Below are 26,210 nucleotides of genomic sequence, written 5' to 3' on the forward strand. Positions count from 1 at the left end.
AGAGGACTTGGATCCTAATTCTGGTTCTTTCACTTGGTGCTGGGTGATCTTGGGCAAGCCATTTAACTTCTCTGTGCATGAGTTTCCTCATCTGTAAAGTGGAGATTCATTACCTTTTCTCCCCCCTACATAGATGGTGAGCCCCAAGTGGGATAGGGACTGTATCTGTCCTGATTCTCTTGTATCTACCCCAATGCTCAGTACAGTACTTGATACATAGTAAGCACTTAATTACCACAATTATTAACCTTAAAAAAAGTAACGATGTTCTTCTTGGGAAAGGTTCTATAAATTCAAAGTATAGTCAGTTCTCATAAAATTAAAACAGAAGCAGTGTGGTCTAGTGGATAGAGCACAAACTTGGGAATAAGAAGGACCTGGCTTCTAATCCTAGCTCTGCCACTTTTCTGCTGTGTGACCTTGGGCAAGTAAATTAACTTCTTTGGGCCTCATCTGTAAAATGGGGACTACCATTGTGAGCCCCTTAGGGGACATAGACTGTGTCCAACCCGATGAGCTTTTATCTACCCCAGAGCGTAGTACAGTGCCTGACACGTACCTAACAGGTACCCTAAAAATAAATAAATAAAACACGGGGATGAGTCCTGCCTTTGCAAAGTCGGAGACACATGTACACCATACAGTATTTCAGGGTCATAGAATCTCTTGGAGATTACTAAATCTCTTGGAGGTTACTAAACAGCACAGGTCTAGGAATCATGATACCTGGGTTCTAACCCCATTTCTGCAAGGTCCTGGAATGCCCTCCCTCCTCACCTCCGCCAAACTAATTCTCTTCCCCTCTTCAAAACCCTACTTAAAGCTCACCACCTCCAAGAGGCCTTCCCTGACTGAGCTCCCCTTCTCCCTCTACTCCCTCTACCACCCCCCCTTCACCTCTCCGCAGCTTAACCCTCTTTTCCCCCCATCTCCCTCTGCTCCTCCCCCTCTCCCTTCCCATCCCCTCAGCACCGTACTCGTCTGCTCAACTGTATATATTTTCATTACCCTATTCATTTTGTTAATGAAATGTACATTGCCTCGATTCTATTTAGTTGCCATTGTTTTTACGAGACGTTCTTCCCCTCGACTCTACTTATTGCCATTGTTCTTGTATGTCTTTCTCCCCCGATTAGACCGTAAGCCCGTCAAATGGCAGGGACTGTCTCTAACTGTGGCCGACTTGTTCATTCCAAGCGCTTAGTACAGTGCTCTGCACATAGTAAGCACTTAATAAATAATATTGAATGAATGAATGAAAGTAGAGGTGGACTAGCATGGTAGCAGTCTGGAACAAGAGCTAGCTAGCATGGGCAGGAAAGACCAATGGGCCTACCAAGGCAGCTTTCTGCTGGACGATGCATTAGCCCAGCCTTGGCACTTCACTGCAGTTACTTTTGCCATCAGTAAGTCCTGCGGAGAAGAAACCTTGGCATGCATTTTGCAGTGTCCTGCACCCTGACCCCCAATAATAAATGAAAACCTGATCCCGCAGAACTCACTGCATTGCTAGTTATTATTAGTTATTATTTTAGCTAGGTAGCTAGTGAACTCTTTTGGTTTCTTGGGGTATTAAATAGTAATGATGATAATTTGGTCTAGTGGATAGATCATGGGGACTGGGTGTCCCGAGATCCGAGTTGAAATTCCAGTCCTGCCCTGGCCTGCCATTTGGCCTCAGGCAAGTCACTTAACCTCACTCTGTCCCATTTTCCTCATCTGTAAAATGGGGATAATAATCCCTATCTCTCTCTATCTCAAAGATGTTTTGAGGGTAAAAGGAGATAATCGATGTGAAAGCATTGGGGAGGGGGTGGGGGAAATACCATCCGGTGTTTGTGTAGCACTTTTATTTTTCCCCAGCGCTTTCATATCAGTTATCTCATTTTATCCCCGCATCATTCTGGGGATAGGGAGAGGCGAGGATTATTATCCACATTTTAGGTATGAGGCTCAGAGATGGTAAACGACTTGCCTGAGGTCACCCAGCAGGCCAGTACGGGAGCAGAGAACAGCTTTTCCAACACTCAGTTCTTGGCTCTTTCTGGGAGACCATGCTGCCTATCTCTCTGTCTGAAAGTGATGCTTAAACGTGAGTTTTTCCCCAGCACTGTCTTCTTAATGAATAGTGTTTCCGGCTCACTGCAAATTCTGGTTTATGACATCTGTCTTTTTAAGCAGAGAAATGCAGCTCTGATAAGTTACAGTGCTTAGCAGTAGGGTGATAGGTCATCCATTTTTCAGCTGGTCTGTCCCTCGTCTGGTACAGAGGCAACATTGGATACCTTTATGTCCAGTATTTTTGATCTCCACATCCATTTTCCCTTAGCTTTGGCTTCTGCCACTGAATTACATTGCTTAGATACGGTGCCCAAGTTGAGAGAGACCTGAGAGGGGAAAATTTAATGTTCTGAAGCAGGGGAGATGGGGAGACCCATCAGGGATCCCCTGAGAGAAGCAAGTTCAGGGGGCTCTGACTGAACTTCTGCAAAATGAGACGGGTGATGTCATTCCATTACACTGCATGCCTGATATGACATGTATCAACATGTATGTCTCCTTGTCCAGGATTCGTGAGAGTTGTCGGCCACCGTACATAAACAAAGGAAGCAATAATCATCCTTACTGAGCACTTACTGTGTACAGAGCCTTGAACTAAGCGCTTGGGGGAGTATCACAGCAATATAACAGACACATTCCCTGCCCACAGTGAGCTTACAGTCTAGAGGAGGAGACAGGCAGTAAAGTATAGTTATGTACATAAGTGCTGTGGGGCTGAGGGTGGGTGAATAAAGGGAGCTAATCAGGGTGACGCAGAAGGGGGTGGAAGAAAAGGAACTGAGGGCTTAGGCAGGGAAGGCCTCTTGGAGGAGATGTGCCTTCAATAAAGCTTTGAAGGTGGAGAGAGTAAACGTCTGCCGGATCTGGGGAGGAGGGGCATTCCAGGCCAGAGACGAGACCTAAGCTAGAGGTCGGTGTCGAGATAGACAAGATCAAGGTGCAGTGAGTGGCAATAGAAGGCCAGAAGGTGAAACCTCATATGCCTTACCTAATTACCAGCTCAACTGGAAGTTTCTACCGGTGCTTGAGGGCAGGGATTGTATCTGTCAACTCCACTGTAGTCTATTCTCCCAAGCACTTAGTACAGTGTTCTGTTCATGGTAAGAGCTCAATAAAAATTTTCAGTTGGTAAAAGGCAAAATCAGTGTCAATTCTGCCATATTCCGCCCGCTTCATTGGGAATTATATTTTTGTATTTTAGAACAATAGAGAACATCTCTTCTTTGATATTCATTTTCTCCTGATTATCACTTAAGAGTTCTGAACTATTTTTCCTGTGAATCTTTGCCAGGTTTTGTGAATCTAGAAATGTATTTTCAGAGTGACATGTTTAATAAAATTACTTATCTTCCTCCTCCCCTAAAACACTGAAAGATATGTACAGTGCATCCAAAGCATGGCTAGTCTGTGTCTATTCCTGTTGTTTCTAGAAAGTACAGGAGGAGCTTAAAGCAGCTGTAGCTTGTTTTGCTCCATCTGCAAGTAAGTTATTTCAGGTGGAAGCCAAGTGACCACTCCAGGATTGGGAACCGGCACTAAGATGTTTAATTAAAACTTAGGAGTGACTTGATATTAAATGTTTATTCTTTAGCTTCCTCTAGGGAACTTTGTTTTGTTGAATAATTAACATTTTAAGCCTTCTTATTACTTGGCTAAGAAAATGGATGTGCACCTGGGGCTGATCCTTGGTGAAGAATGAGAATTTGTGTATGTTTTGATGCTTTGCCCCAAAGGAGAAGTTTTAAAAATCAGTTTGTTTGGCCAGGACAGGGAAACTCTTCCTAATCTTAATAAGCTCATCATGTGTAGCATTACTCGTGTTTGAAAAAAAATATAGATGGCAAGATTATTTTTAATTGAGTTTAAATTTCAAAAATGTTCAGTTTATCTGAGCTTCTATTGTGAGTCACATAAGGTAACATCAGCATGGTAAGTGTTTCTTCAGTAATGGGACTCCTTTACCACATTTGCAAATGGCTAAATGAACACTCATCACAGCTACCTATTGGCATATATAATAATAATGATAATTATGGTATCTGTTAAAATGCTTACTAAATGTCAAGTGCTCCTCTGAGCGCTGGGATAGATGCAAGGTAATCAGATTGAACACAGTCCCAAAAGGGGCTCACAGTCTACATTAGAAGGGAGAACAGCTATTGAGTCCCCATTTCACAGTTGAGGTAACTGAGACATAGAGAAGTTAAGTGATTGGCCCAAGGTCATACAACAGACACATGGAAGAGTCAGGATTAGAACCAGGTCCTCTGACTACCAGGCCCATGCTCTTAACACTAGGCCACACTACTTCCCATATATAACAGAGATAAGACAATCTTGCATAATTTGGGGTGATGGACTCCAACACCAATTCTGATTGTATAACAGTATGCTAATTTAGATTCGAAGTGAGACCTGACTATTGGAGCAAAAAGAAGATGGCACACAAGAGAAAAGCAAAATCAAATCGCAAGGTCCAGATTACCCAAGGAAACTCTGGAGTCTTTGTAGAGTTGGAGGGATTGGGGTTGGGGGAGGAGAGGGAAGGGGAGAAGGAGGGAGGGAAGGAAATTACCTAGGATGAAAAAAAAAACACATTGAGAACACATTTTTAAATGACCAGGCTTCCAAGTATCATATTCTAAAATACGCGGTGATTATTCATTGTTATTGACCATGGAGCTCCTGCAAATTGACTTAAAATCCAGAAATGAACATGTCAGTGTGGCCTTAAGTATAGTTTAAATTTTTAATTTAAAATTTTGAATTATTTTTGAGGTTTGTTGTAACTTTAGTCTTTCTTATGATTTTGATAGAAATTGGATTAACTTGGGTAGAACCCAAAAAAACCCATACTCTAATCGTGTGCCATTCCACTAAACCAGTGGTGTTTACTGAGCACTTACCCTATGCGGAGTGCTGTACTAAATGCCTGGGAGAGTACGATACAACAGAATTCCCTGCCCACGAGGAGCTATGTAGGGCACATTAAGGGAGGTTGAAGGAATCAGTATTTTGATGGGGCAGTTGGGTGAAAGAGGAGGAGGAAATGTGTTACTTGAAGGAACTGGAGAAAATGGATTCTGATTCCACCAGTTGTTTTGAGCTGGCCTCATTTTTCAAATGTTTGTTAAGCTAATTGGTCTGTAGGAGGACCAGACAGCATAGGAAAGGCTGGAGAAAGTGGATCTCTTGGAACTACCAAAAAATCAGCCGTTACTTTTCACAGTTGTTGTTTACAGGGGACAGAAAGCAGTAATTTGGATAAGTCCAGAACAGGAACAAAGCCAGAAACTAAGCACAGCCTGTTAAAGAAAAAGTTAGCAACGGGCGAGATTTGGTACCGCTTTGAAAAGTGCGTGGCTTGCATGAACAGAATGGGTTACCCTTTGCCCAGTTTTCTTTCTTTGTTAAATTGTGCAAAAAAGCCTTTGCTTCCCCTCATACTAATAAATCACAGATTTGCATTCAGAAGGTCTGGAAGCAGAAGTAGCTAGAAGAAAAAATAATTGATAAGCTCATCTTAAGCAATTTTAGTTCTCCCTTCCTCAAAATGATAAAATGATTCCATATCTATTCACTAATAGATGCCCCACTTTTTGAATAATCTTTGTAACATTAAAACTGGAATGGATCTTTTACACAGTTCTTGGAGAAGTTTCAATGTAAATCACTGAGATGGTGGAGTGAAAAGGTTGAATATCACTCAGCTTCCTCTCTTCTCAAGTGAAAAATACTTCTGCTTCATTATGGGAAAACTGAGGCCAGTAAAAACTTGTCCCAAATCCAACAATGTGACAGTTTTAGAACTAAGAATATAATCTTCCATAACTCTGGGCTTATGTTTTCTAAGGTGAAAGGGGAACCACTAGTGCAGAGGCTCTAGTGTTTCCACCCAAATTTAAAATAAAATTTGAGAGGAGATAGTCATTTTTCTGACCATAAGTGAGACTTGATATGCTAATTCAATTTTTATCTCCGATCTGAAAGTTGCTAGATTTTTTCTTATCAGCAGCTTCTGAAGTGGAATCACTCCTCTTTCTCCATATTTAACTTCTGCATCCTTTCCAGAGTTATGGCTGAGAGATTAGAAAAGATTTGTGGTGAGGGAATTTCTCCTTCAAAGAGGTTCCCACATTTTCTTGAATATGTTGTTCTGTTTTTGTTGGGGGGTTTTTAATGTTCTATTTGTTAAGCACTTAATATTTGCTTAGCACTGTTCTAAGCACTGGTGTAGATAAGTGGCCATCAGGTTGGACACCTGTCCTGCATGGGCCTCACAGTCTTAATCCCTATTTTACAGATGAGGTAACTGAGGCACAGAGAAGTGAAGTGACAGGTCCAGGGTCACACAGCAAAGGAGCAGAACCAGGATTAGCACCCAGGTCCTTCTGACTTTCAGACTCATGCTCTATCATTTGATATTTGCCTCACCTCCAACCCCACAGCACTTATGTACATATCTTTAAATATACATTATAAATTACTTATTCTTATTAATGTCTGCCTCCCCTTCTAGATTGTAAGCTCGTTATGGGCAGGGAACTTGACTGCTAATTCTGTTGTACGCTCCCAAGCATTTAGTGCGGTGCTTTGCACATAGTAAGCACTCAATAAATAGAATTGATTCTGTCCACTAGGCCATGCTGCTTTTCATTCCTTTCTTAATGTAAAATCCAGTAGGTCCTAGGAACTGGAATGCAGAACCCCAGGTCATCAAGGCGATTATCTGGACTAGAGCTTGGGTTAAGTATAAGGTTAGGGATAGGAGCATGGCTCAGTGGAAAGAGCATGGGCTTGGGAGTCAGAGGTCATGGGTTCGAATCCCGGCTCCGCCGCTTGTCAGCTGTGTGACCGTGGGCAAGTCACTTAACCTCTCTGTGCTTCAGTTACCTCATCTGTAAAATGGGGATTAAAACTGTGAGCCCCACGTGGGACAGCCTGATCACCCTGTATGTACCCCAGTGCTTAGAACAGTGCTCTGCACATAGTAAGCACTTAACAAATACCAACATTATTGTTATTATTTTTGCATTGCGGTTGAGGACAGGAAAAATAGCCTCCTGTGCTCAGTCTAGCAACTCCACATAATATGCCAAGGGGCAAGGTGGGAAAACCTGTGGAAGGGAACAAAGTAATGTAGTTTTCAGCCAGTGAGAGTGGTTATTCAGCCTGAAGTGTACTTCAGGGATCCATTTCAGGGTGACTCAGTGGAAAGAGCCCGGGCTTCGGAGTCAGAGGTCATGGGTTCGACTCCCGGCTCTGCCGCTTGTCAGCTGTGTGACTGTGGGCAAGTCACTTCACTTCTCTGTGCCTCAGTTACCTCATCTGTAAAATGGGGATGAAGACTGTGAGCCTCACGTGGGACAACCTGATTCCCCTGTGTCTCCCCCAGCGCTCAGAACAGTGCTCTGCACATAGTAAGCACTTAACAAATACCAACAGTATTATTATTTCAGGGGGGAATTCTGGATTCTTCTGCCAGAACTATGAGAGGGAGAAAAAGCAGCATGGAGTAGTGGATAGAGCACGGCCTGGAACCAGAAGGTCATGGGTTCTAATCCCTGCTTCATCACTTGTCTGCTGTATGGCCTTTAGGCAAGTTCCTTCATCTGTGCCTCATTTACCTCACCTGTAAAATGGTGAGCCCTATGTGGGACAGGGACTGTATCCAACCAAATTTGCTGGTATCCACACCCCAGTGCCTGGCACATAATAGGTGCTTAAGCAATGCTGTTATTATTATTACTACTACTAATAATAAAAATGGAATAGGAGGACCGTGGGGTTCTGAGGCCCAGCAGAGAGCACCCTGAGTGGCCAGAGGGTCACTCACGGGACTGAGCAGAAGGGAAAAATAGTGCACTTGAAAATTGCAGTTGAGGTTTGTTTTAGAAAAATTGGGGTTTTGTATTTGCAACCTGGACTGAAGCTGACTTTTAGCACATGAAAGTGTTTGTGTTTGGGCTGCACTTCACTAGGGATCTGATCAGTATTTCCCAACATGGGTGATGAAGATATTTCTTGTACAGTACTGGACAGATGGGGAACTGGTCTGAGCCTGCTGGACACTGACACAAACCTGGGGCTTTCAACCTTTTTAGAGTTTGTGTCCTGATGATCTCAAGGTCTCCCTGTAACACACCCTAACACACTGCAGCCTGTCCTTCCACTCAGAATGTTCATGGGAGCTAACGAGGAAAAGGTCAGAGGAAAAACTGCTCCTGATCATCATTAATGGTATCTATTATGCTTTTCTTATGTTCAGAGCACTGTACTAAGCGCTTGGTGAGTACAGTACAACACATTACAGTCTAGAGGATGATGATGAGTCCGATGAGGCTGTTGCTACTGTTGTTTCCAGTTAATAATAATTCTGGCATTTGTTAAGCACTTACTATGTGCCAGGCACTGTACTAAGCGCCGGGTGGATACAAGCAGATTGGGTCGAACACACTCCTCGTCTCACGTGGGGCTCACAGTCTCAATCCCCGTTTTACAGATGAGGTAGCTGAGGAACAGAGAAGTGAAACGACTTGCCCATGGTCACGCCGCAGACAAGTGGCGGAGCTGGGATTAGAACCCATGACCTTCTGACTCCCGGGCCCTTGTTCTATCCACTACACCATGCTGCCTCTCTAGTGCATCTAGGGCTATAGGAACTCTTCTTGCTGACCTCTTGATGAGGCCCAAATGCCAGAGAGTTAGGAATGTCAGCAATGGCAACTGAGGGATTTTCTGTCTTCACCTGCTCTTTTTCTTGCTGAGTTCCCCGGAGTTCTTGCATCCTAAGGAGCCCATCAAGAAGCAGCTCAAAAACAGGAGGAGCTGATGCTGCCACAATATTTTTGCCCCCTGTGAAACTTTCAGGTTTCCCCCAGAAGTTCTTAGGCCCCTGGATGGAAATTTAATAATAATAATAATGTTGGTATTTGTTAAGCACTTACTATGTGCAGAGCACTGTTCTAAGCGCCGGGGTAGACACAGGGGAATCAGGTTGTCCCACGTGGGGTTCACAGTCTTAATCCCCGATTTACAGATGAGGTAACTGAGGCCCAGAGAAGTTAAGTGACTTGCCCACAGTCACACAGCTGACAAGTGACAGAGCCGGGATTCGAACCCATGACCTCTGAATCCAAAGCCGTGCTCTTTCCACTGAGCCACGCTGCTTCTCTTACATCAGCTCTTATTGCCAAGATGGGAAACCCTAATGGAACTGCTAAAGAGTAGTTAATCACCGCTTAAATTGAAGAAAAATTGTAGGCAGCGCCTTGGAAATGACCCCCAGTGACTAAGGCAGTTGACTTTTATATCAGAAGATCAAGCATTGGGATCCTTCCTAATTACTGCTAGTGTTTCAGGAAAGAGGACTATTAAAACTAGTAGAGTTATGAAAGTGCAAATTGCTCACATATCTTTGCAGTCACATCTGTGCACTTTACCAGAAAAGAACAGTATTGGAGGTGTGTCAGGACTTGCCAGACGGGCCCAGGTTGCAGAGAGCTTGGACCTGTTCTGAGGCCCTGACACCTTTGGAGAATATTGGTCTTTTTTACTCCTGAAGAAGGAATGCTGACCGGGTTCACAGCCCTTCGGGACCATCAAGAGCCCCGGAGCTAGTAAAAACTTTGGACCTATGTGTATCAATCAGTCGTATTTATTGAGTGCTTGTTGTGTGCAGAGCACTGTACTAAACACTTGGGAGAGTACAATATAACACAGTTTGTGTACTCGTTCCCTGCTCACAGCAAGCTGACAATCTAGTTTAAAAAATTATTGCTCCTATAAAAAAGGAATGTATTTCTGATAAGAACTTCATTTTCTCTTTTCTTTTTGATATGAGTTGTAAATGCTTGATATCGTCCCTTGTTTCCTTAAGGTAGCTGGGGTCTAGTACCATTCTAAGTGTGTGTGTGTGTGTGTGTGTTGAGGGGAAGGGTGTTGAGTGGCCAGTAAGCATTAATTGAATTTTTGCCTCTGTTGGGAAGGAGGGAGCAGTCAGATATAATAGTAATAATTATGGTATTTTTTAAACGCTTACTACATGTCAGGAATTGTACTAAGCGCTGGGGTGGATACAAGCAAATTGGGTTGGACACAGGCCCTGTCCCATGTGGGGCTCACAGTCTTATGAAAAGGAAGGGACTAACAGGCAGTAGGAAGGATGTGAATAAGGGGTTGGTGTTGAGAGAGATGAGAACAAGACTCAATGTGCAGCGTGGATATTAGTCAGGGAGAAGCAAGGTTAGATAGGAGAGCTGATTGGGTACCTTGATGCTGGTGGTGAGGAGTTTCTGCGTGATAAAGAGAGGAATGGGCAAACACTGGAGGTTTGTGAGGAATGGGGAGAAGGATTTTTTCGAAAATGGATACAAGCGGCCGAATGAAGTATGGATTGGGGGAGGGGCGAGGCTGGAGTGAGTGTGGGCATCAGCATGGAGGCAGATGCCATAATTGAAGCCCAAGCTGAACTTAAAAGTGAAATGTTTCCGGGTTCTGCTACCTATTGTGCTGGTGTTTATTGACAGTTCTTACCTTTCCTTATACCACCAAATTTCAGCCACTTATAGCTGAGCGATTCAGAAGAAATGTGGGAGTCTATCCCCAAGTAATTGTGGCACTTGTTAATGACTTATGTGTGCCAAACCCTTTACTGATCACTGGAGTGGATAAAATATAAGAAGATTGGACCCAGACCTCATCCCACAAGGGACTTGTAGTCTAAGGAGGAAGGAGAACAAGTATCTTATCCTTATTTTTACAGATGAGGAAACTGAGACCCAGAAAAATTAAATCCCTTGCCCAGGGTCACACAGCAGAAAAATGGCGGAGCCAGGATTTGACCCAGACCTCCGTAGCTCAAACATGTTACTCCAAGTGTAGTTTTAAGTCTGTGATTGAACTCCTTCCCACCTCAAATCTACCAAACCCTTGTCTTGCCCACATTTAAAACCCTCCTGAAGAGCCACCTCCTCCAAGAGGAATTTTTTCCACTAATCTCCACCTTCCAGGCAGTGATAGCACCTTAACAATCATGTGTATTGTTAATTTTTTTTATTTTATTTGTATCTGTGCTCTTACTTTTGTACCTATTGTAGGTTTTGTAATGTTATGTCTGCCTGTCTCTTCTATATAAGATTGTAAACTCCTCAAGAACAGTTTATATGCTCCTAAGCACCAACTATGATGCACCCTACAAGAAAGACACTCGATGCTGTTGATAATGATGATTGCCTTCTTGAATCCCCAGTGCCTTGAAGAATTTAAGAAATCACCCACTTAAAGGGAAAAAAATTTCAGACCATTTTATATATCTGTCCAGAACTGCAACAGGGCGTTGGTAATAACTTCAGTATTCTTCTCATGTACTTATTCATAAGAGCCAAACCGAGGTGAAGGACAAATACCGTTCCAGAGGAACAGAGATTCTTACATGCCTCACTGACCAACATTTATAAAGAGCCAAATATGAAACTGAAAAACCCTTTCCGCACTGTGGGACTTTTCACTTAGTCCTTCAGGCTCACTGTTTGCAGATCTGGATTCCCTAGCTTCCAGATGTCAGATGACTCACCGCACTGTTGAACAATGGGAACAACATCTCCTAGTTTTTCACTTGGTCCCAATTGGCCCAGTTGTGACTCAGAGGCTATGAATTGCTGTGGAAGAAGAGTTTGTAACAACTTCAGTGAATCACCAAGGACTAGTGATAACTTTATTTCTGAACAATTACACATCAAGGACAATTTATGGGCCGACTACCAAATATGCAGAAGTGTCTTTTTTTTCCTCACATAACATAATCTGGATAAAGTATTCAGCCATGCATTGAGAATTCTTGAAAATAGTAAATATCGATAATATTCCAAAACTAATGCCGGCATTCATGCCCTTGTTAACTAAGGTGCCTGGAAATTTGGATGTTTAAATGGCATCTGGGAACTTCAAAGTAATGCTCTTTTCTGAATTTGTTAGGTCCTAACAAGAATGCTGTGTTCAGTTTTGGACTGCAGCACTGAAGAAGAATGTAGAGAAATTAAATCAGAAAGCAACAAAAATTATTAAGGAGGTAGAAAATAGGACCTATGAGGAAAGGAACTATTTAGCCTAGAGGGGAAAAAAGCAACCACTTAACTGACTTTAATTATGTGAAGGGCTGTCATTATTGTTATCCATTAGTATTCATTAAATCACCACCTGGCCTCTGCATGTTAATTCTAGGTACAATTCAAGGTCAGTTGAATGTCATCCTTGCTCTCTGAAAGCCTTCAGAAAAGGAAAAAAACTTGGACTGCTGCAAGTGAGATTTAGTTAGAAGGATTTCTTAACGAAGACTTTAAGTGCTAAAATGGTTATCCAAAAAGCTTGTATAATCTCCGTCCCTTTGAAGCCCTGCGAAAATATTTACTCATGTAATTGCCCCACACTTGCATAATTTTTGCAACCCCAAACAGGGTAGGTGCTATTACATGGGGAATTAAGTATTAGTAATAAGGAAGGGGGGCATTTAAAAAAAAAAAGGGGGAGAAGTCAGGGAAAGGTAAGAGGGTACTTGAGACTGCTTCTCCTACTTCTCTTGCAGTCAGATGATCCCTTCACCCCTTCCTTCCTTTCCCAAAGCAGTCAGTTTTCATAGAAGAAATTCGCCATCCCCCACCATAAGGCTGCATCTGTGGCTGTTTGGTGCTCTGAACGTTTCAGAGAAGGAATTCCTTTAATAATAATAATAATGTTGGTATTTGTTAAGCGTTTACTATGTGCCGAGCACTGTTCTAAGCGCTGGGGTAGATACAGGGTAATCAGGTTTTCCCACGTGAGGCTCACAGTTAATCCCTATTTTGCAGATGAGGGAACTGAGGCACAGAGAAGTTAAGTGACTTTCCCACAGTCACACAGCTGACAAGTGGCAGAGCCGGGAGTCGAACCCATGACCTCTGACTCCGAAGCCCAGGCTGTTTCCACTGAGCCAAGCTTTAGTTTGTTCTGACCCCTCTCTTCCTACTCTGCTGCTGCTTGCGTGTTTAAAGAGGGAACACCCCATGATCCTGTATCGATAGATGGCCCCAGATCGTTCACCTCTTCCAGCTTCAGAGCTCGTCTCATTGCTAATAGAAATAATCTCGTGTTTCCTCTTCAAAAATCGGGATGGTGGTGGAAGCAATTATATGAGTAAATTAGGTATAATGGGCACTCACTTATCTGAAGTGTCTTAGATGCGTTCCTGCCAGGTATCTGAAAGCCCCTTCTATCTTTATTCTGTAATATTCCCTCCAAATGTTCGAAGAAACACATTGAGGTTGGTGAAGTGGCTTTGTGATTCTGATCACTGTTAAATTTTGTAATTCTTTTAATACTGGCTCAAATCGCCATAATGCACTGCCTCTTGCTAAAGTTGTTGAAGCACTGAATATTTTTAGATTAAAATAATTTTGGAAAAATAAACTTTAGCTTTACAATATTCAGTTTCCCAAAGATCAGTTTATATTCTGTCTAAAGGAGCGTATCTGAAAAAAAATTTTAATAGAGTAAATTACCTAACTTTGAAATAATGTGATAAAAAAATAGTCTACTCGGTTTTGTTATAATACATTATTTCATTTCAAGATTTGTATATAACATGATGGGAGACAAATCTCCTCTAACACAAGTGTGTTCTTTCAGAGCGTGATCCGCTAGTGGAAACAAGTAGGTTTGGTGTAGAAACAAATAGTTGTGCATATGTACATGGCGCTGATCAAGGCGTACTACCTCTCTCCTTCCCAACCTGGTCTTCAGCCTTCCTGACTGGTTTGTCTTTTGCATTTCTTTATAGTATTTATTAAAGCAAATTAGCAATAAATGATATAGGTTAAAGCATTCTCCTAGTGGTGAGCATTCCAATGATATAGGAATCCATATAGAAAAATGTCAATTATTGGTGCAATTGAACCATTTACCCCTTATCCCAGTAATTCCCATAAAATCAGGGCATACTATATCAGTTTTTCTATAATCAATCAGTAGTATTTATTTAGCATTTACTCTGCACCAAACACTCATTGAAATACTTGAGAGAGTACAAAACAACAGAGAAGGAAACGTGAACAGACTTCCTTTATTTTAGAAGAAATCCATATATGTGAAATGAATACATGGGTTTGGGAAATCTCTTTTAGTGTACTGTTATATTTTGTACTATGTAAAGATCTATATTCTCTTGAGATTATAAGTGAAAATAATATAGATTTGCACATCATGGATTTGTGAATATTCTCCCTTCAGTTAACAGCTGAGGCATAAGTTTTTTCCCTTCAACAGTTTAAAATGTTTCAGTGACATAAAACAATGCAGAAACTGTAAGAAAGTGCTCCTTGTTCTCTGTTCCTTTTGCCACTGTCAAACCTGGAACACCGGGCCGATGATTGCTATGGCCCAGAAATTGCCTTTCTTAGGTTCCTGGTGACGTTCTTGCTACAAGGAAATTAAAGCCTGAGCTAGGGATAAAGCAGGTAATTGAAGTGAAAACCTGCTCTTCAGATTGGCATTTGAATTTTAAATTTACTTGTATGGTCTAACAGACTTCCAGAATTTGTTTTCGTTATACCAGTTTCAAGTGACCCAATGTGATTTTGTGGTATTTTGGCTGATTAAATTGAATTACTTTAGTTTATCATTGACATTATAGTCATTGACATAGTATAACACTGTTTTTAATAAATGTTAAAATCAAAAACAGCAGAGACTTTAGAGAGAAGCCTCGAACATTGACACTTGGAAAGGTATGGGTAGAGCTTAAAAATTTTCATGGCAAGGTACTCCCTGATATCCCATGTGAGGCTCACAGTCTTAATCCCCATTTTACAGATGAGGTAACTGAGACACAGAGCAGTTAAGTGACTTGCCCAGAGTCACACAGCTGACAGGTGGCAGAGCCAGGATTCGAACCCATGACCTCTGACTCCCAAGCCCGTGCTCTTTCCTCTGAGCCACGCTGCTTCTCTAATGAAGATGTCTCTTCAATAAGTCTTTGAAGGTGTGAAGAGTAACTGTCTATCAGATATGATGAGGGAGGTCATTCCAGTCCAGAGGCCGGTTGTGGGAGAGAGGTTGGCAGCGAGATGGATGAGATCAAGGTACAGTGAGCAGATTGGCATTAGAGGAGCAAAGTGTGCCAGCTGGGTTATAATAGGATGGCAACGAGGTGAAGTAGAAGGGAGCAAGATGATAGAATACTTTAAAGCCAATGCTAAGGAGTTTCTCTGTGATGTGGAAGAGGATAGGCAAAGATACCGTTTCCTCTTTCCCCTCTTTCCTGGAAACATCATGGCATAGTGGATAGAGCACGATTCTGGGAGTCAGAAGGTCATGGGTTCTAATTCCGGCTCTGCCACCTGTCTGCTGTGTGATCTTGGACAAGTCACTTTACTTCTCTGTGTGTCTTATCTCATCTGTAAAATGGGGATTGAAACTGTGAGTCCAATATGAGACAGGGACTGTGTCCCACCCAATTTGCTTGTATCCACCCCAGCTCTTAATACAGAGGATGGAACACAGTAAGTGCTTAACAAATACCGCAATTATTAATATTATTATTATTCCATTACTCCCTCCCACTTCTTTTTTTCTTTTTCAAAGAATGCTGATGTCGGTCCTCTCTTGTCCCTCCCTTTCCCACTAATGCATCCATTCTCCCTGGAGCTTTTTATCAAACAGAAAAGTATCCCTGGGGTCAGTATCCACTCCCCATTCCTCTCCATTACACTCTGATAGCAGCAATGCAGAAGACTACATCTCCCAGCGGCCTTGGCCTTCAATTCCTTTCATGGCATACCACTTTTCCCAGGCCTCTTCAGGGCTAGGAACAGAAGAGTAGAACAGAGATGGACTGGACAGAATTCTAGGAGTTAAGAATTTACTGGTAGCAGTGTATAGCTGGGACCAGCCCCCCTGCCTCCCCAGATTCTCCATTCTCCCCTCCACAAACGTGTGACCTCCCCCTCTGCAGAAGTGGGAATGTCTTGCCCCTGGTGGTGCAGTAACTGTGACATTTGTGACACCCATCACTGTCACTGGGGTTACAACTGTACTCCTAGCCAGTTCCAGCATCACATGGTCTTTTTTGTCTCATCCCCACAAGTAATCCATTCCTGGTAGAACAGTCCACCTGATTCCCCTCTACAGGGCATCAGTCACGCGGCTCTGAAATAACATGTCCACAAATCCCACTGTAGTTGGGGCCATCGTGATTTTTCAGGTTCTGGTCTACCGGCCAAAAAGCCTCTAGCAGAATCCATTAGTGTTCCTAAAATGTAACAAGTAAGCGATAGAGAGGTACTCATGTGTACCAAGTTTTTCATGTAAGGTTCACAGTAATGCAGTTTTCCACATGAGGTTGAGCTGAATGTTAGAGTGTGCTAATTGCTATCGAACAGAAGGGTTTGGGAGAGTTGTAAACTTTTTTTTATTTTCCTCAGAAAATCTAGGAGGCTGATTTAAGCAGTAAGAGCCTAGTGCTCTTATAACACATCCACCAGACTTTGCTCCCAAGTGTTTGTGATGGTTCTCAAAGTCAGACTTGTGTAATTGGGATCTCAAACAATGAAGCTGGACACTGGGCCTAGAAATGTCCTCATCAACAACAGTGTGTGGTTTTGTAGATTCTGTGCCCAAGATACGAGTAGTCTCCCTTAGAATGTCCTACAAGGGACAGAATGGGTGTGAAATTAACAAACTTGAAATACAGGCAGTTCTCCCTTAATGCCAAGCAAACAGTACTATTTGTTGAGCACCTACAGTGCCTAGTACAGTGCCTGGTATATAGTAAGTGCTTAACAAGTACCTTGATTATCATCATGATTATTATTACTATGCACAGAGCCTGTACTAAGTGCTTGGGGAAGTTCAGTAGAATTAGTAGATGTGATCCCTGCTTTCAAGAAACTTAGAATCTTTGTGTGAGTGTATGGTGGTGGGGGTGGGGGAAAGAGAAGACAGGCACTAAAATGTTATGTGTAGGAGGAAGCAATAGAGTGTAAATATATGCACATAAGTGTGTGGCAAGGTGGGGGCACCAGTTCCCAGGACCGAAGTGACAGTCGAGGAGAATGTAGGGTGGGAGATGAGTGTTTACTGTGCATTTTGGATAGAACACCTTCTTAGACATTAAGGAATATTCTTTGACAGTGTGTGTCTGACTAGGTGAAATGCAGTGTGCTGTCAGAAAAAATGATTGTTGGGGAAGCAGCATGGCCCTGGGAGTCAGAAGGATCTGGGTTCTAATCCCAGCTCTGCCACTTGTCTACTGAGTGTCCCTGGGCAAGTCACTAAAATTATCTGGGCCTCAGTTACCTCATCTGTAAAATGGGGATGAAGACTTTGAGCCCCCTGTGGGACGGGAACTCTGTCCAATCCGATTTACCTTGTATTTATCCCAGAGCTTAAATCAGTGCTTGGCACATTTTAAGCACTTAGCAAATACCATCATCATCATTTGTGCTTGGCACCAGTCAAGCCATGCATGCTACAATGCGAGCTTTCCTTTACACTGAGCTGTTTAAGAATAGAGCCCCAGCGTTAATAGAGAATCTGACTGTACTGTTATTCCGCTTTAGTGATGTCTATTTTTTTCCCTAAAAAAGTTCTTATGAAACAGCAGTGCTTTGATACCTCAATCCAATCAAATTTGTTATAAAACAAGTTATTCGAATTTACTCTCCCTGCCACAGCATATAATATACTTCAGTGTCTTCCAAGAAAGGATTTCTGCCGCATAACTCTCGCCATCCATATGCAACATATTAACAATTCAGACTCTACTGCATGCATTTCTCTGAAGAGCTGGGTGGGTTTACCACTCACTTGAACAAAAAAAAAAAAACACAACCATCAAGACTAGTGGAATCCATTCACTGTGGCAAGCTGATGCTGTGGGAACTGTAAACCCTTGCAGATGATCTGCAAGAGTTGGGCTGACTGCCAAGTCAGGTGATGTTGCAGTCTGACTCTGATAATCAACCCAAGTATGTAAGGCAGACAGAAACAGTGAAATAGCTGACCTTTTCTGTGGTTTAAATCTTTCCCTCCTCCCCCAGTTTCCAGGAGCCCTTACTCTGTAAGCAGTATGTTCAGTTAGTTGAATGACTTAGGTTCATGTGAGGGTTGATTAGATTTTCCATTTATTTGAGGCAGCGAATAAGTTGGACTAAGAATGGAGTTTTTCCCTCCAAGTATGTGATCCTTTCTGGAATGAACCGAAGTCACTGTCTAGGATGGAGAAGGATCACAGATCAAATTTTGTAGATTTAAGGTAATAAAATTAATTCCGTGGGTAAAGTAAATGCACCCAGTAAACCTGCCCCCTCCAAAAAATGGAGAATTTCAAACCAGAGAGAGACACTTCTCTTGCTACCTTGAAAGAGATTTTCCTCAGTCTCTGCCATCTAAAGATTCATTCTCTCCCTGTTCATGTCACTACTTGAAGATCAAAAGGTACAGAGATGGGAAGGGAATACCGGGGCTGTGAACTTTCAGGTGCAAAGATTTTTCCCCCACTCATCTAGAGCTAGGATGTCTAGAATATTTTTGATGGGCAACAACTCTCAGGGATGCTGTAGGTACTGTGTTGGAAATATTACTTCTTTAAAACTAATTTAAGGAATTCCTGTTGTCACCGTGAATAGTATAAAGTTCCTACTTGGTGCAGAATTTTTTTACTCAGTGCATAGCGTTAGAGGGCATTAGAAAGGAAATGGGTTTTGTTTGGAAAAGAGGAAGGGGAAGGATAGAAGGGTAATATCATGTTCAGAAGTGAAACAGTTGTATGAAGGGGCTAGGGAGAGGTGCTGTTAAGTAGGTTTGCCTGTGAGGAGCAGAATGCATCTAAACAACCTCTGTTTACCAATATCAGTATTCTTCCTGTCCCACAACTTTGCTATCATTGATGCCTCTCTGTCATTTACCTTTCACATTCAACCCATCTCTCCAAGTCTCTGTCTCTATCATTTCCTCATCTGTAGCTACACCACCTTTCCCTCCTCCCCCCAGTTTCCAGGAGCCCTTACTGTGTAAGCAGTATGTTCAGTTCGTTGAATGACATAGGTTCATGTGAGGGTTGATTAGATTTTCAAGTCCTCACCACCTCCTAGCTGGACTGTCATAATGGCCTCCTTACTAACCTCCCTACTTCCAATCTCTCCCTTCTAAATATTACTACATTTATCATCATCCTAAAATGCCATTTAGAGCCCATTACCTCCTCAGAATCTTGAATGATTTCCCATTCACTTCTTAACTAAACCCAAAACTCCTAATCAACTTCAAGGCTCTGTCAGATGACTCCCTCTTCATACCTATGTGCTCTTCTCCTCTGCTACACCCCAGGTCATGTTTTTTGCTTCTTCCAAGCAAACCTAGCAGTCTCTCCCTCTCAGCTTTCCTGTCTCCAACATCCTCCTCTTCCTTCAAAGCTCTTGTAAAAAGCTATACCCTTCAGGATCACTCTGCCTGATTACCAGCCCCATTCCACAGCACTCACACACACATCTTTCCAATCTTGCCTCACCCTCCGTACTTTTCTATTCTCTTATTTACCTAACTGTTATGGATGTATCTATCTGCCTATTTTTGTTAACTGTATCTGCTCTCCTGCTGCCAACTGTGTGTTTCATTAGTTTGTTGGCTTGCCTTCCACAATAGACTGTAAACTCCTTAAGGGCGTAGGTCATTTCTTATGCTTCTTTATGATCCTCAAGAACCAAGTTTAGTGCTGTGTACTCAGTAGTACTCAATAAATAGTAGTGGTGGTGGTGATTGAAATGGAAGTGCTGTCAGGTTTGGAGAAACTTTGGTGAAAGGATTTAAAAGCCCTTGGTTGCAATGGGGAGCACCAAAGGCTTTTGAGAAGGAAAAACCTGTTGGCTAGAATGTTCTATCCTCGCTCTCTAGAAGAAGCCTACTTCTATTAAACATAAAACTCCTACAGTAGCATTTTAATGGTAATGAACCAGTGCCTTCAGTAGGAAGAAGAAAGGGGGATTTCAAGGGATGTGTAAGTAATAAATCAGGTAGGTTTACTCTGTGTCCCAGAAATTTTTACATATGCACAGCTGTTTCCTGTTCTGAGTGTAGGAGGAGGCAGGATGTGTGGACAAAGCAAGAACACATAAAGCAACCAAAGGAAAGAGAATAAGCTGCCACAAAGTGTAGCAAATTGCAATCCTCTCATTTTGCAATATTGTCTTGAGGGGAGTTAAAGGGGAAGAAGAACCTGATTAGTCATATTGGAGGGCCCTCATATTCCACAGGAAGTGGGATTTTTATCTGTGAGATCTTTGATGTCTTTTCTACCCCAGATTCAAGCCCTTAATAACACACGATCTCTTTAAAGCGGATTGCCAGAAAATGCAGGAAATTACTTTTACACTGAAAATGTGCATCTGAACAAAGTCTCATTTACCAATTATTCCTGGGGCTATGCTGTAATGGAAAAATGATATTCCTCTACCCTTTTGTCAACTCCTTGGGTGAAACCAAAAGTGGAGTCTATGTCAATCTGTACCGTTGAAATGTGATGGTTGGCATTCTTCTCTTGCTTTTACCTTTTTTGCACATCTTAACTTGCCATTCATTCATCCTTTCCCTCGTGAAATCTCACTCTCAAACTCTGCCTGCTCACAGAGTTTTCTCTCCTGATCTGAAGTCTTAGTTCTCTATGTGTGTGTGTGTGTGTGTGTGCGCGCGCGCGCGCTACTTTTAAGTTAACACTACTCATAAACCCTCATGCAGAATTACAAGAGTGCTGTGTGCTGCCCTGCAGATGACCTTTATTCAGACCCAGAAATAACTTGAGTAATATGAACGAGCTCAGGAGGGAATCCTGTGCAGTCTGACAGGTAGCATGGCATCTGTCATTTGGAGTAGGGACAGATTTGGAACTGAAAACCGAGCCTGTGTAGGAAGAATTGGAGTGTGACTGTAGAGAATCAACGATAGATGAGGGTAATAATGTGTAACCATTCGGGGGAGATTAGTTTTATCTATTGTCTGAGTGGAAACAGTATTTCCCTCCCATATTAAAACCTATAAAGAATTGTTTCTGTTGCCTTTTATGTAGCACAGTCCAATGCTAAATCTTCAACATTAAGAGTGCTTTGCGTTCCTGATCCCTTCCTGTCCCTTTCTGTTTTTGTAGTTGGGCTGCATTGATTTTTCCCTTAGCACTTACATTGCTCTCTTATGTCTAATAATTTATCTTTATTTCAAGCAAAAAATATTCACTGAATGGTTATCAGTTCAGATTACAGTACTACATGCTTTAGAGAGTAAAATAAAATTAATAAACATGATCCTGATTAGCTTATATCTACCCCAGCGTTTAGAACAGTGCTTGACACTTAGTAAGCGCCTAACAAATACTATCACCATCATCCCTGACCTCAAGGAGTTTACAATCTAATGGGGTAGACAGATACGAAAATAAATTACAGCGAAGGGGAATTAAGAATGTAAGTATATGTACTTAACGTAGAACGGCAGCGTTGCCTAGTGGATAGAGCATGGGCCTGGGAATCAGAGCACATGGGTTCTAATCCCGGCTCGGCCACGTGTCTCCTGTGTGACCTTGGGCAAGTCGCTTCACTTCTCTGTGCCTCAGTTACCTCATCTGTAAAATGGGGATTAAGACTAATCCCATGTGGGACAGAGATTGTGTCCTACCTGATTACTTTGTATCTGCCCCAGTGCTTAGAACAGTGCTTGACCCATTAGTAAGTGCTTTACAAACAGCAGGCTTATTATTGCTGATGCGTGGCCGGCAGGCGAGTCCACGATTGCTGAAGTGGTCTGAGACCTACATAAGGAAGGGAGATGTGATTTTCAGAAGGACTATGAAGGTGAGGGAGAACAGCAATCTTTTGTATGTGAAGAGGCAGGGAGTTCCAGGCTGCGGGTGGATGTGAGCAATTGGTCAGGAGCAGAAGAGAAGAGAAGGAGACACAGTGAGGAGGTTAGCCTAAGAAAAATAAGGAATGTGAACTGGGGTGCAGTGGGAGAAGAGAGTGGACAAATAGGGAAGAGGAAGAGCTGATTAAGCACATAAAAGCCCATCATCAGTTTGTACAACCCTGCATTTCCTCTTGCCTCCAGGACATTTCCACTTGGATTTCCCACTGGCACCTCCAACCTAACGTGTCCAAAACCGAACCACTCATCTTCATTCCATAAACCCTCTCCTCCTCCCGACCTCTGCACCTCAGACAATGACACCATTTCCCTGACCCCAAAAGCCCACAACCTGGGCGTCATCCTTAATGCTCTGTTATCTTTCAGTCGTCACATTCAGGCCACTGCTGTCAGTTCTTCTTATGAAACATCTCGCCTCTTCCCCCAATTCCTATCCATCCAGGTTGCTACCACCTTACTCCAAGTCATTGTCATAGTATGGCTGGACTATTGTAAAAGCCTCTTCACTATTTTCCAAGCCTTCAGCCCCTCCCCACTCTAAGCTATACTGTATGCAGTTACACGGATCGTCTTCTTGAAACATTGGTCATCTATCATCCCCCTTTTCACATCCCTCCAATGGCTTCCCATGACTTCCACTACAAGCAAAAACTCCTAATGATCACCTAAAAGGCTCTCCACCTACTGTCCCCATTTTACAAAGCAGCACACTTTGTAAAATGTCTTCTCCACCTCACCTTCTTCATTCCTCTCACTCCTACAACCTTCTAGCTGTACCTCGATCTCAAATCTCTTGCCTCCGTCCCCTCTCTCGTGCTGTTTCACCAGCTCTGAACTCCTTCCCCGAATTGCTTACGAGAAGCAGCGTGGCCTAGTGGAAAGATCCTGGGTCTGCGAGTCGGAAAGATCTGGGTTCTAAATCCGGCTCCACCACTCGTCTGCTGGGTGACCTTGAGCAAGTCACTTCACTTCTCTGCACCTCAGTTACCTCATCTGTAAAATGGAGATGAAGACTGTGAACCCCATCCGGGACAGATACTGTGTCCAACCCAATTTACCTTGCCTGCGCTTAGTACGGTGCCTGGCACATAGTAAACACTTAACAAATACCATTATTATTGTTATTATTCATCATTCCCCAACCTGATCTGTCAGACCACAGCTCTTTGCACCTTCAAAGTCCTACTAAAGTCCTACCTCCTTCAAGAAGCCTTCTCTGAGCAACTCGCAGAAACCCAAAGTCACATCAAACCATCAGTCGCCTCTAGCTTATATTTATTTAAAAGCCTCCCTCAGCTTTTATGTATAGATGTGTAGTCAGTTAACTCATTTATTTGGAGGTAGCTTTATATCCATCGTCTCCATTACAACATCTTCTCCATTAAAGTCCTTGTGGGTAACAAATTTATCAGCCGTTCTTCTCCAAGCCCCTAGTGTACAATGTATTGCACCCAGTGGAAGCTCAATAAATACCTTTATTTTGACTACTGCCTAAAGAAAGTCTGTTGTGATGAGCTTTGCTTCAGTGTTGACTGACAGGACTGCATTCCAGCATGGGCCTCTATGTGCTGTCTAATGAGGCTCTAAAGTGGTGTTGATGAAATGGCTCAAGAAGACTACTGTCTGTGGTAGGTCCAGATCTCACCATTTATAGAATAAAATTAGAAGACCTGATCCTTGCCCTCAAGTAGCTTAGAGTAAGCTTCTTTAGCCATTTCCTTCAGTGTTTGGGTCACTGCAATGTACAAAGGAGATATTAAAGAAATACCTTTATTACTGATAAAGGAGGACACTGGTGAGGATTTTCCCAGCAAAGGATATGAATGAAAAGTCAGCTTTCTTGCCCTCCTTCTTGAAAATGGTGATGATGAAGGCATCTCTGTAATCCTGTGTAATTCTTGTTCTCTCTGCTGAGGGAAAGCCCAAGTAGAGATCTGAATTCCAAATCCACTGTCTATTGAAGTGTTAGACAGGTATGCCATGAGATGTGAATTTTCCCATTCTTTAGGAGTGGTTATTCATTATAGGACTTCATCCTGAATAGAGAAAATTGCATGAAGAGATTGTCATTCATTCGCTTCTTTTCTGTGAAGATGGAGCCATCCCTGCTATTTGCTAGTGTTGCCAGTGTGCGGATGGGTCCACGAGTTCTTCAGGAAGTTCTAGGTTTAGTGGCCGACTGTTTAATAGGATTCTTGGTCCTATACAACTTCTCAGATTGTGAGCCCCTTTAGGGCCAGGGACTGTGTCTGCTTCCCACCTTTATGTACATTCTCAATCCTTAGTTCATTGTTCAGCACACAATAATAAATACCTTAATAAATAATGCTTAATAAATAATGCTTAATAAATACCACTCCTTGTCTCAACTTGAAGTGAATGTCACTTGACAGACCTTCCTGGGCACTTTTCTTGTCCAACAAGTGTAGTGCTTGCTTTATTGTAAAAAGATCTTTGATCTCTGAGTTCCTTTCATTAAACCCAATCGTAGTGGTGTCCCTTTAGTAGTGCAGCCCTCTTGCACTACTCGAATTCATTAATTCCTCGAAGTCAGTGTTTCAGACACCCGGTTTTCTTCTTGCTGAAGGCAGGGTTCATTGCTTTGAGAATGCCCCAATAAGATGAATGCTAATTTGTGATGCCTTTTAATTCAACGAAAATCAAAATGAGAGTAATTCTTCTGAGCACTTTAAGGTTTTAAATATGTAAGGCTCTATCCAATTCTCAACTCTGGAGAAGACTGGATAGTCAATTGTGACAAATTCTGACAGTCAGAGCCCCCCCCTTTTCCTCAAGTCCCCCACCCCTCCATGTAGCCCCGACTTGCTCCCTTTGCTCTACCCGCCCCCCCACAGCACCTGTCTATATATGTACATATCTATAATTCTATTTATATTAATGCCTGTTTACTCGTTTTGATGTCTCTCTTCCCCCTTGTAGACTGTAAGCCTGTTATGGGCAGGGATTGTCTCTCTGTATTGCTGAACTGTACTTTCCAAATGCTTAGTAAGTGCTCACTAAATATGATTGGAAGAATGAGTGAATGAAAGATCTCAAGCTATATGATGGAGAAACTTCGGGTTATGTTGGCCCTGATTAGGTACTGGGATAAGTGGAGCATTGTGGAGAGGAAAATGGAATCCCAGATCTGCACAAACCTGAAGCACTCTGTCACTGTGGCTAGCGCAGTTTACCTGGTGCCTTTGCAGTGGGAGGCCATAGAGAGTTAAATTCCGTTTTGTAGCATACCTGTGCTTTGAGTTTCAGAGACTGCATTGGGTGAGTAAACATAGTTCTCTGTTAATTTTATGATATTCCTGAGTGCGTTCTGTTTTTAGAAAGACCCAAAGGGCATATATTTGAACTCTCAGTTGAATTTGCTTTGGGAGAATTCTTTCATGGAGAGCTGTTGCTTTAAAAACATTGTGATCCCATGTTCACTTGTCTAGATAGGCTTGGGATTTAGAGGCGATATCACAGGAAATGCACAGTCAGCGGTCTGGTAATTTTGTTTACTACCAAGGCTCCAGAGAAATTGTTAACAAGACCTGGTTTCAAATTAGCTCAGTGAAGCTGTTTTGCATTATGAAACATGAGTCGAGGCTGTAATATAAAACTATCAGATTAAGTCCCAAGATAGACATCATTTAAAACATTTATATGTGTGAGGTTTTAAATATTTGACTCTGCTTTTTTCTCGTAAAGGAGAAAAAATGAAACCTACTTTGTTGACCAAGTTCTTTCATTCACTATATTGAGATTTCTGAAGAAAGATTGAATCATAAATGTGTTTCTTTTAAACAGGGTGAATCGGTGAAATACTTCCTAGATAATTTGGATCGGATTGGCCAGCTGGTGAGTAAAGACCCTCTATCATTAGAGCAACTTTGTGCTCCAGATTGCCCCGCCTTATAAAGGGTTGGAGAAACCTGACCCGAATGATAGTGGTTGTTGCTGGTAATATCCATCGGTCGTATTTATTGAATGCTTATTGTGTACGGAGAGCACTATACTAATCGCTTGGGAGAGTACAATATAACAAAGTTGGTAGACATGTTCCCTGCCCAGAAGGAACATGCAGTCTACAATAGCCCATCTTTTTTAGGCCCAGATTCTCAAAAATAGAAGCATCCTTTGTAGGCATTGCTTACATCTGTGTTTTGTGTTACATGGAGAGGGAAGTGAGAACACAGTGCTGAGGATTTCATCTT

At 42.4% G+C, this 26,210-nt stretch overlaps 1 protein-coding gene across 1 annotated transcript in view; it reads left to right on the forward strand.

Moving 5' to 3' along the window:
- Nucleotides 1-26,210, forward strand: part of GNA12 (G protein subunit alpha 12) — a 111,400-nt gene that overhangs the window by 76,640 nt on the left and 8,550 nt on the right. Inside the window, exon 3 of the mRNA XM_029052118.2 lies at nucleotides 25,804-25,854. Within this exon, the coding sequence (XP_028907951.1) occupies nucleotides 25,804-25,854 (51 nt within the window). The remainder of the gene's footprint in view (nucleotides 1-25,803; nucleotides 25,855-26,210) is intronic.

This window comes from Ornithorhynchus anatinus, chromosome 2, assembly GCF_004115215.2.
Source record: "Ornithorhynchus anatinus isolate Pmale09 chromosome 2, mOrnAna1.pri.v4, whole genome shotgun sequence".
NCBI lineage: Eukaryota > Metazoa > Chordata > Mammalia > Monotremata > Ornithorhynchidae > Ornithorhynchus > Ornithorhynchus anatinus.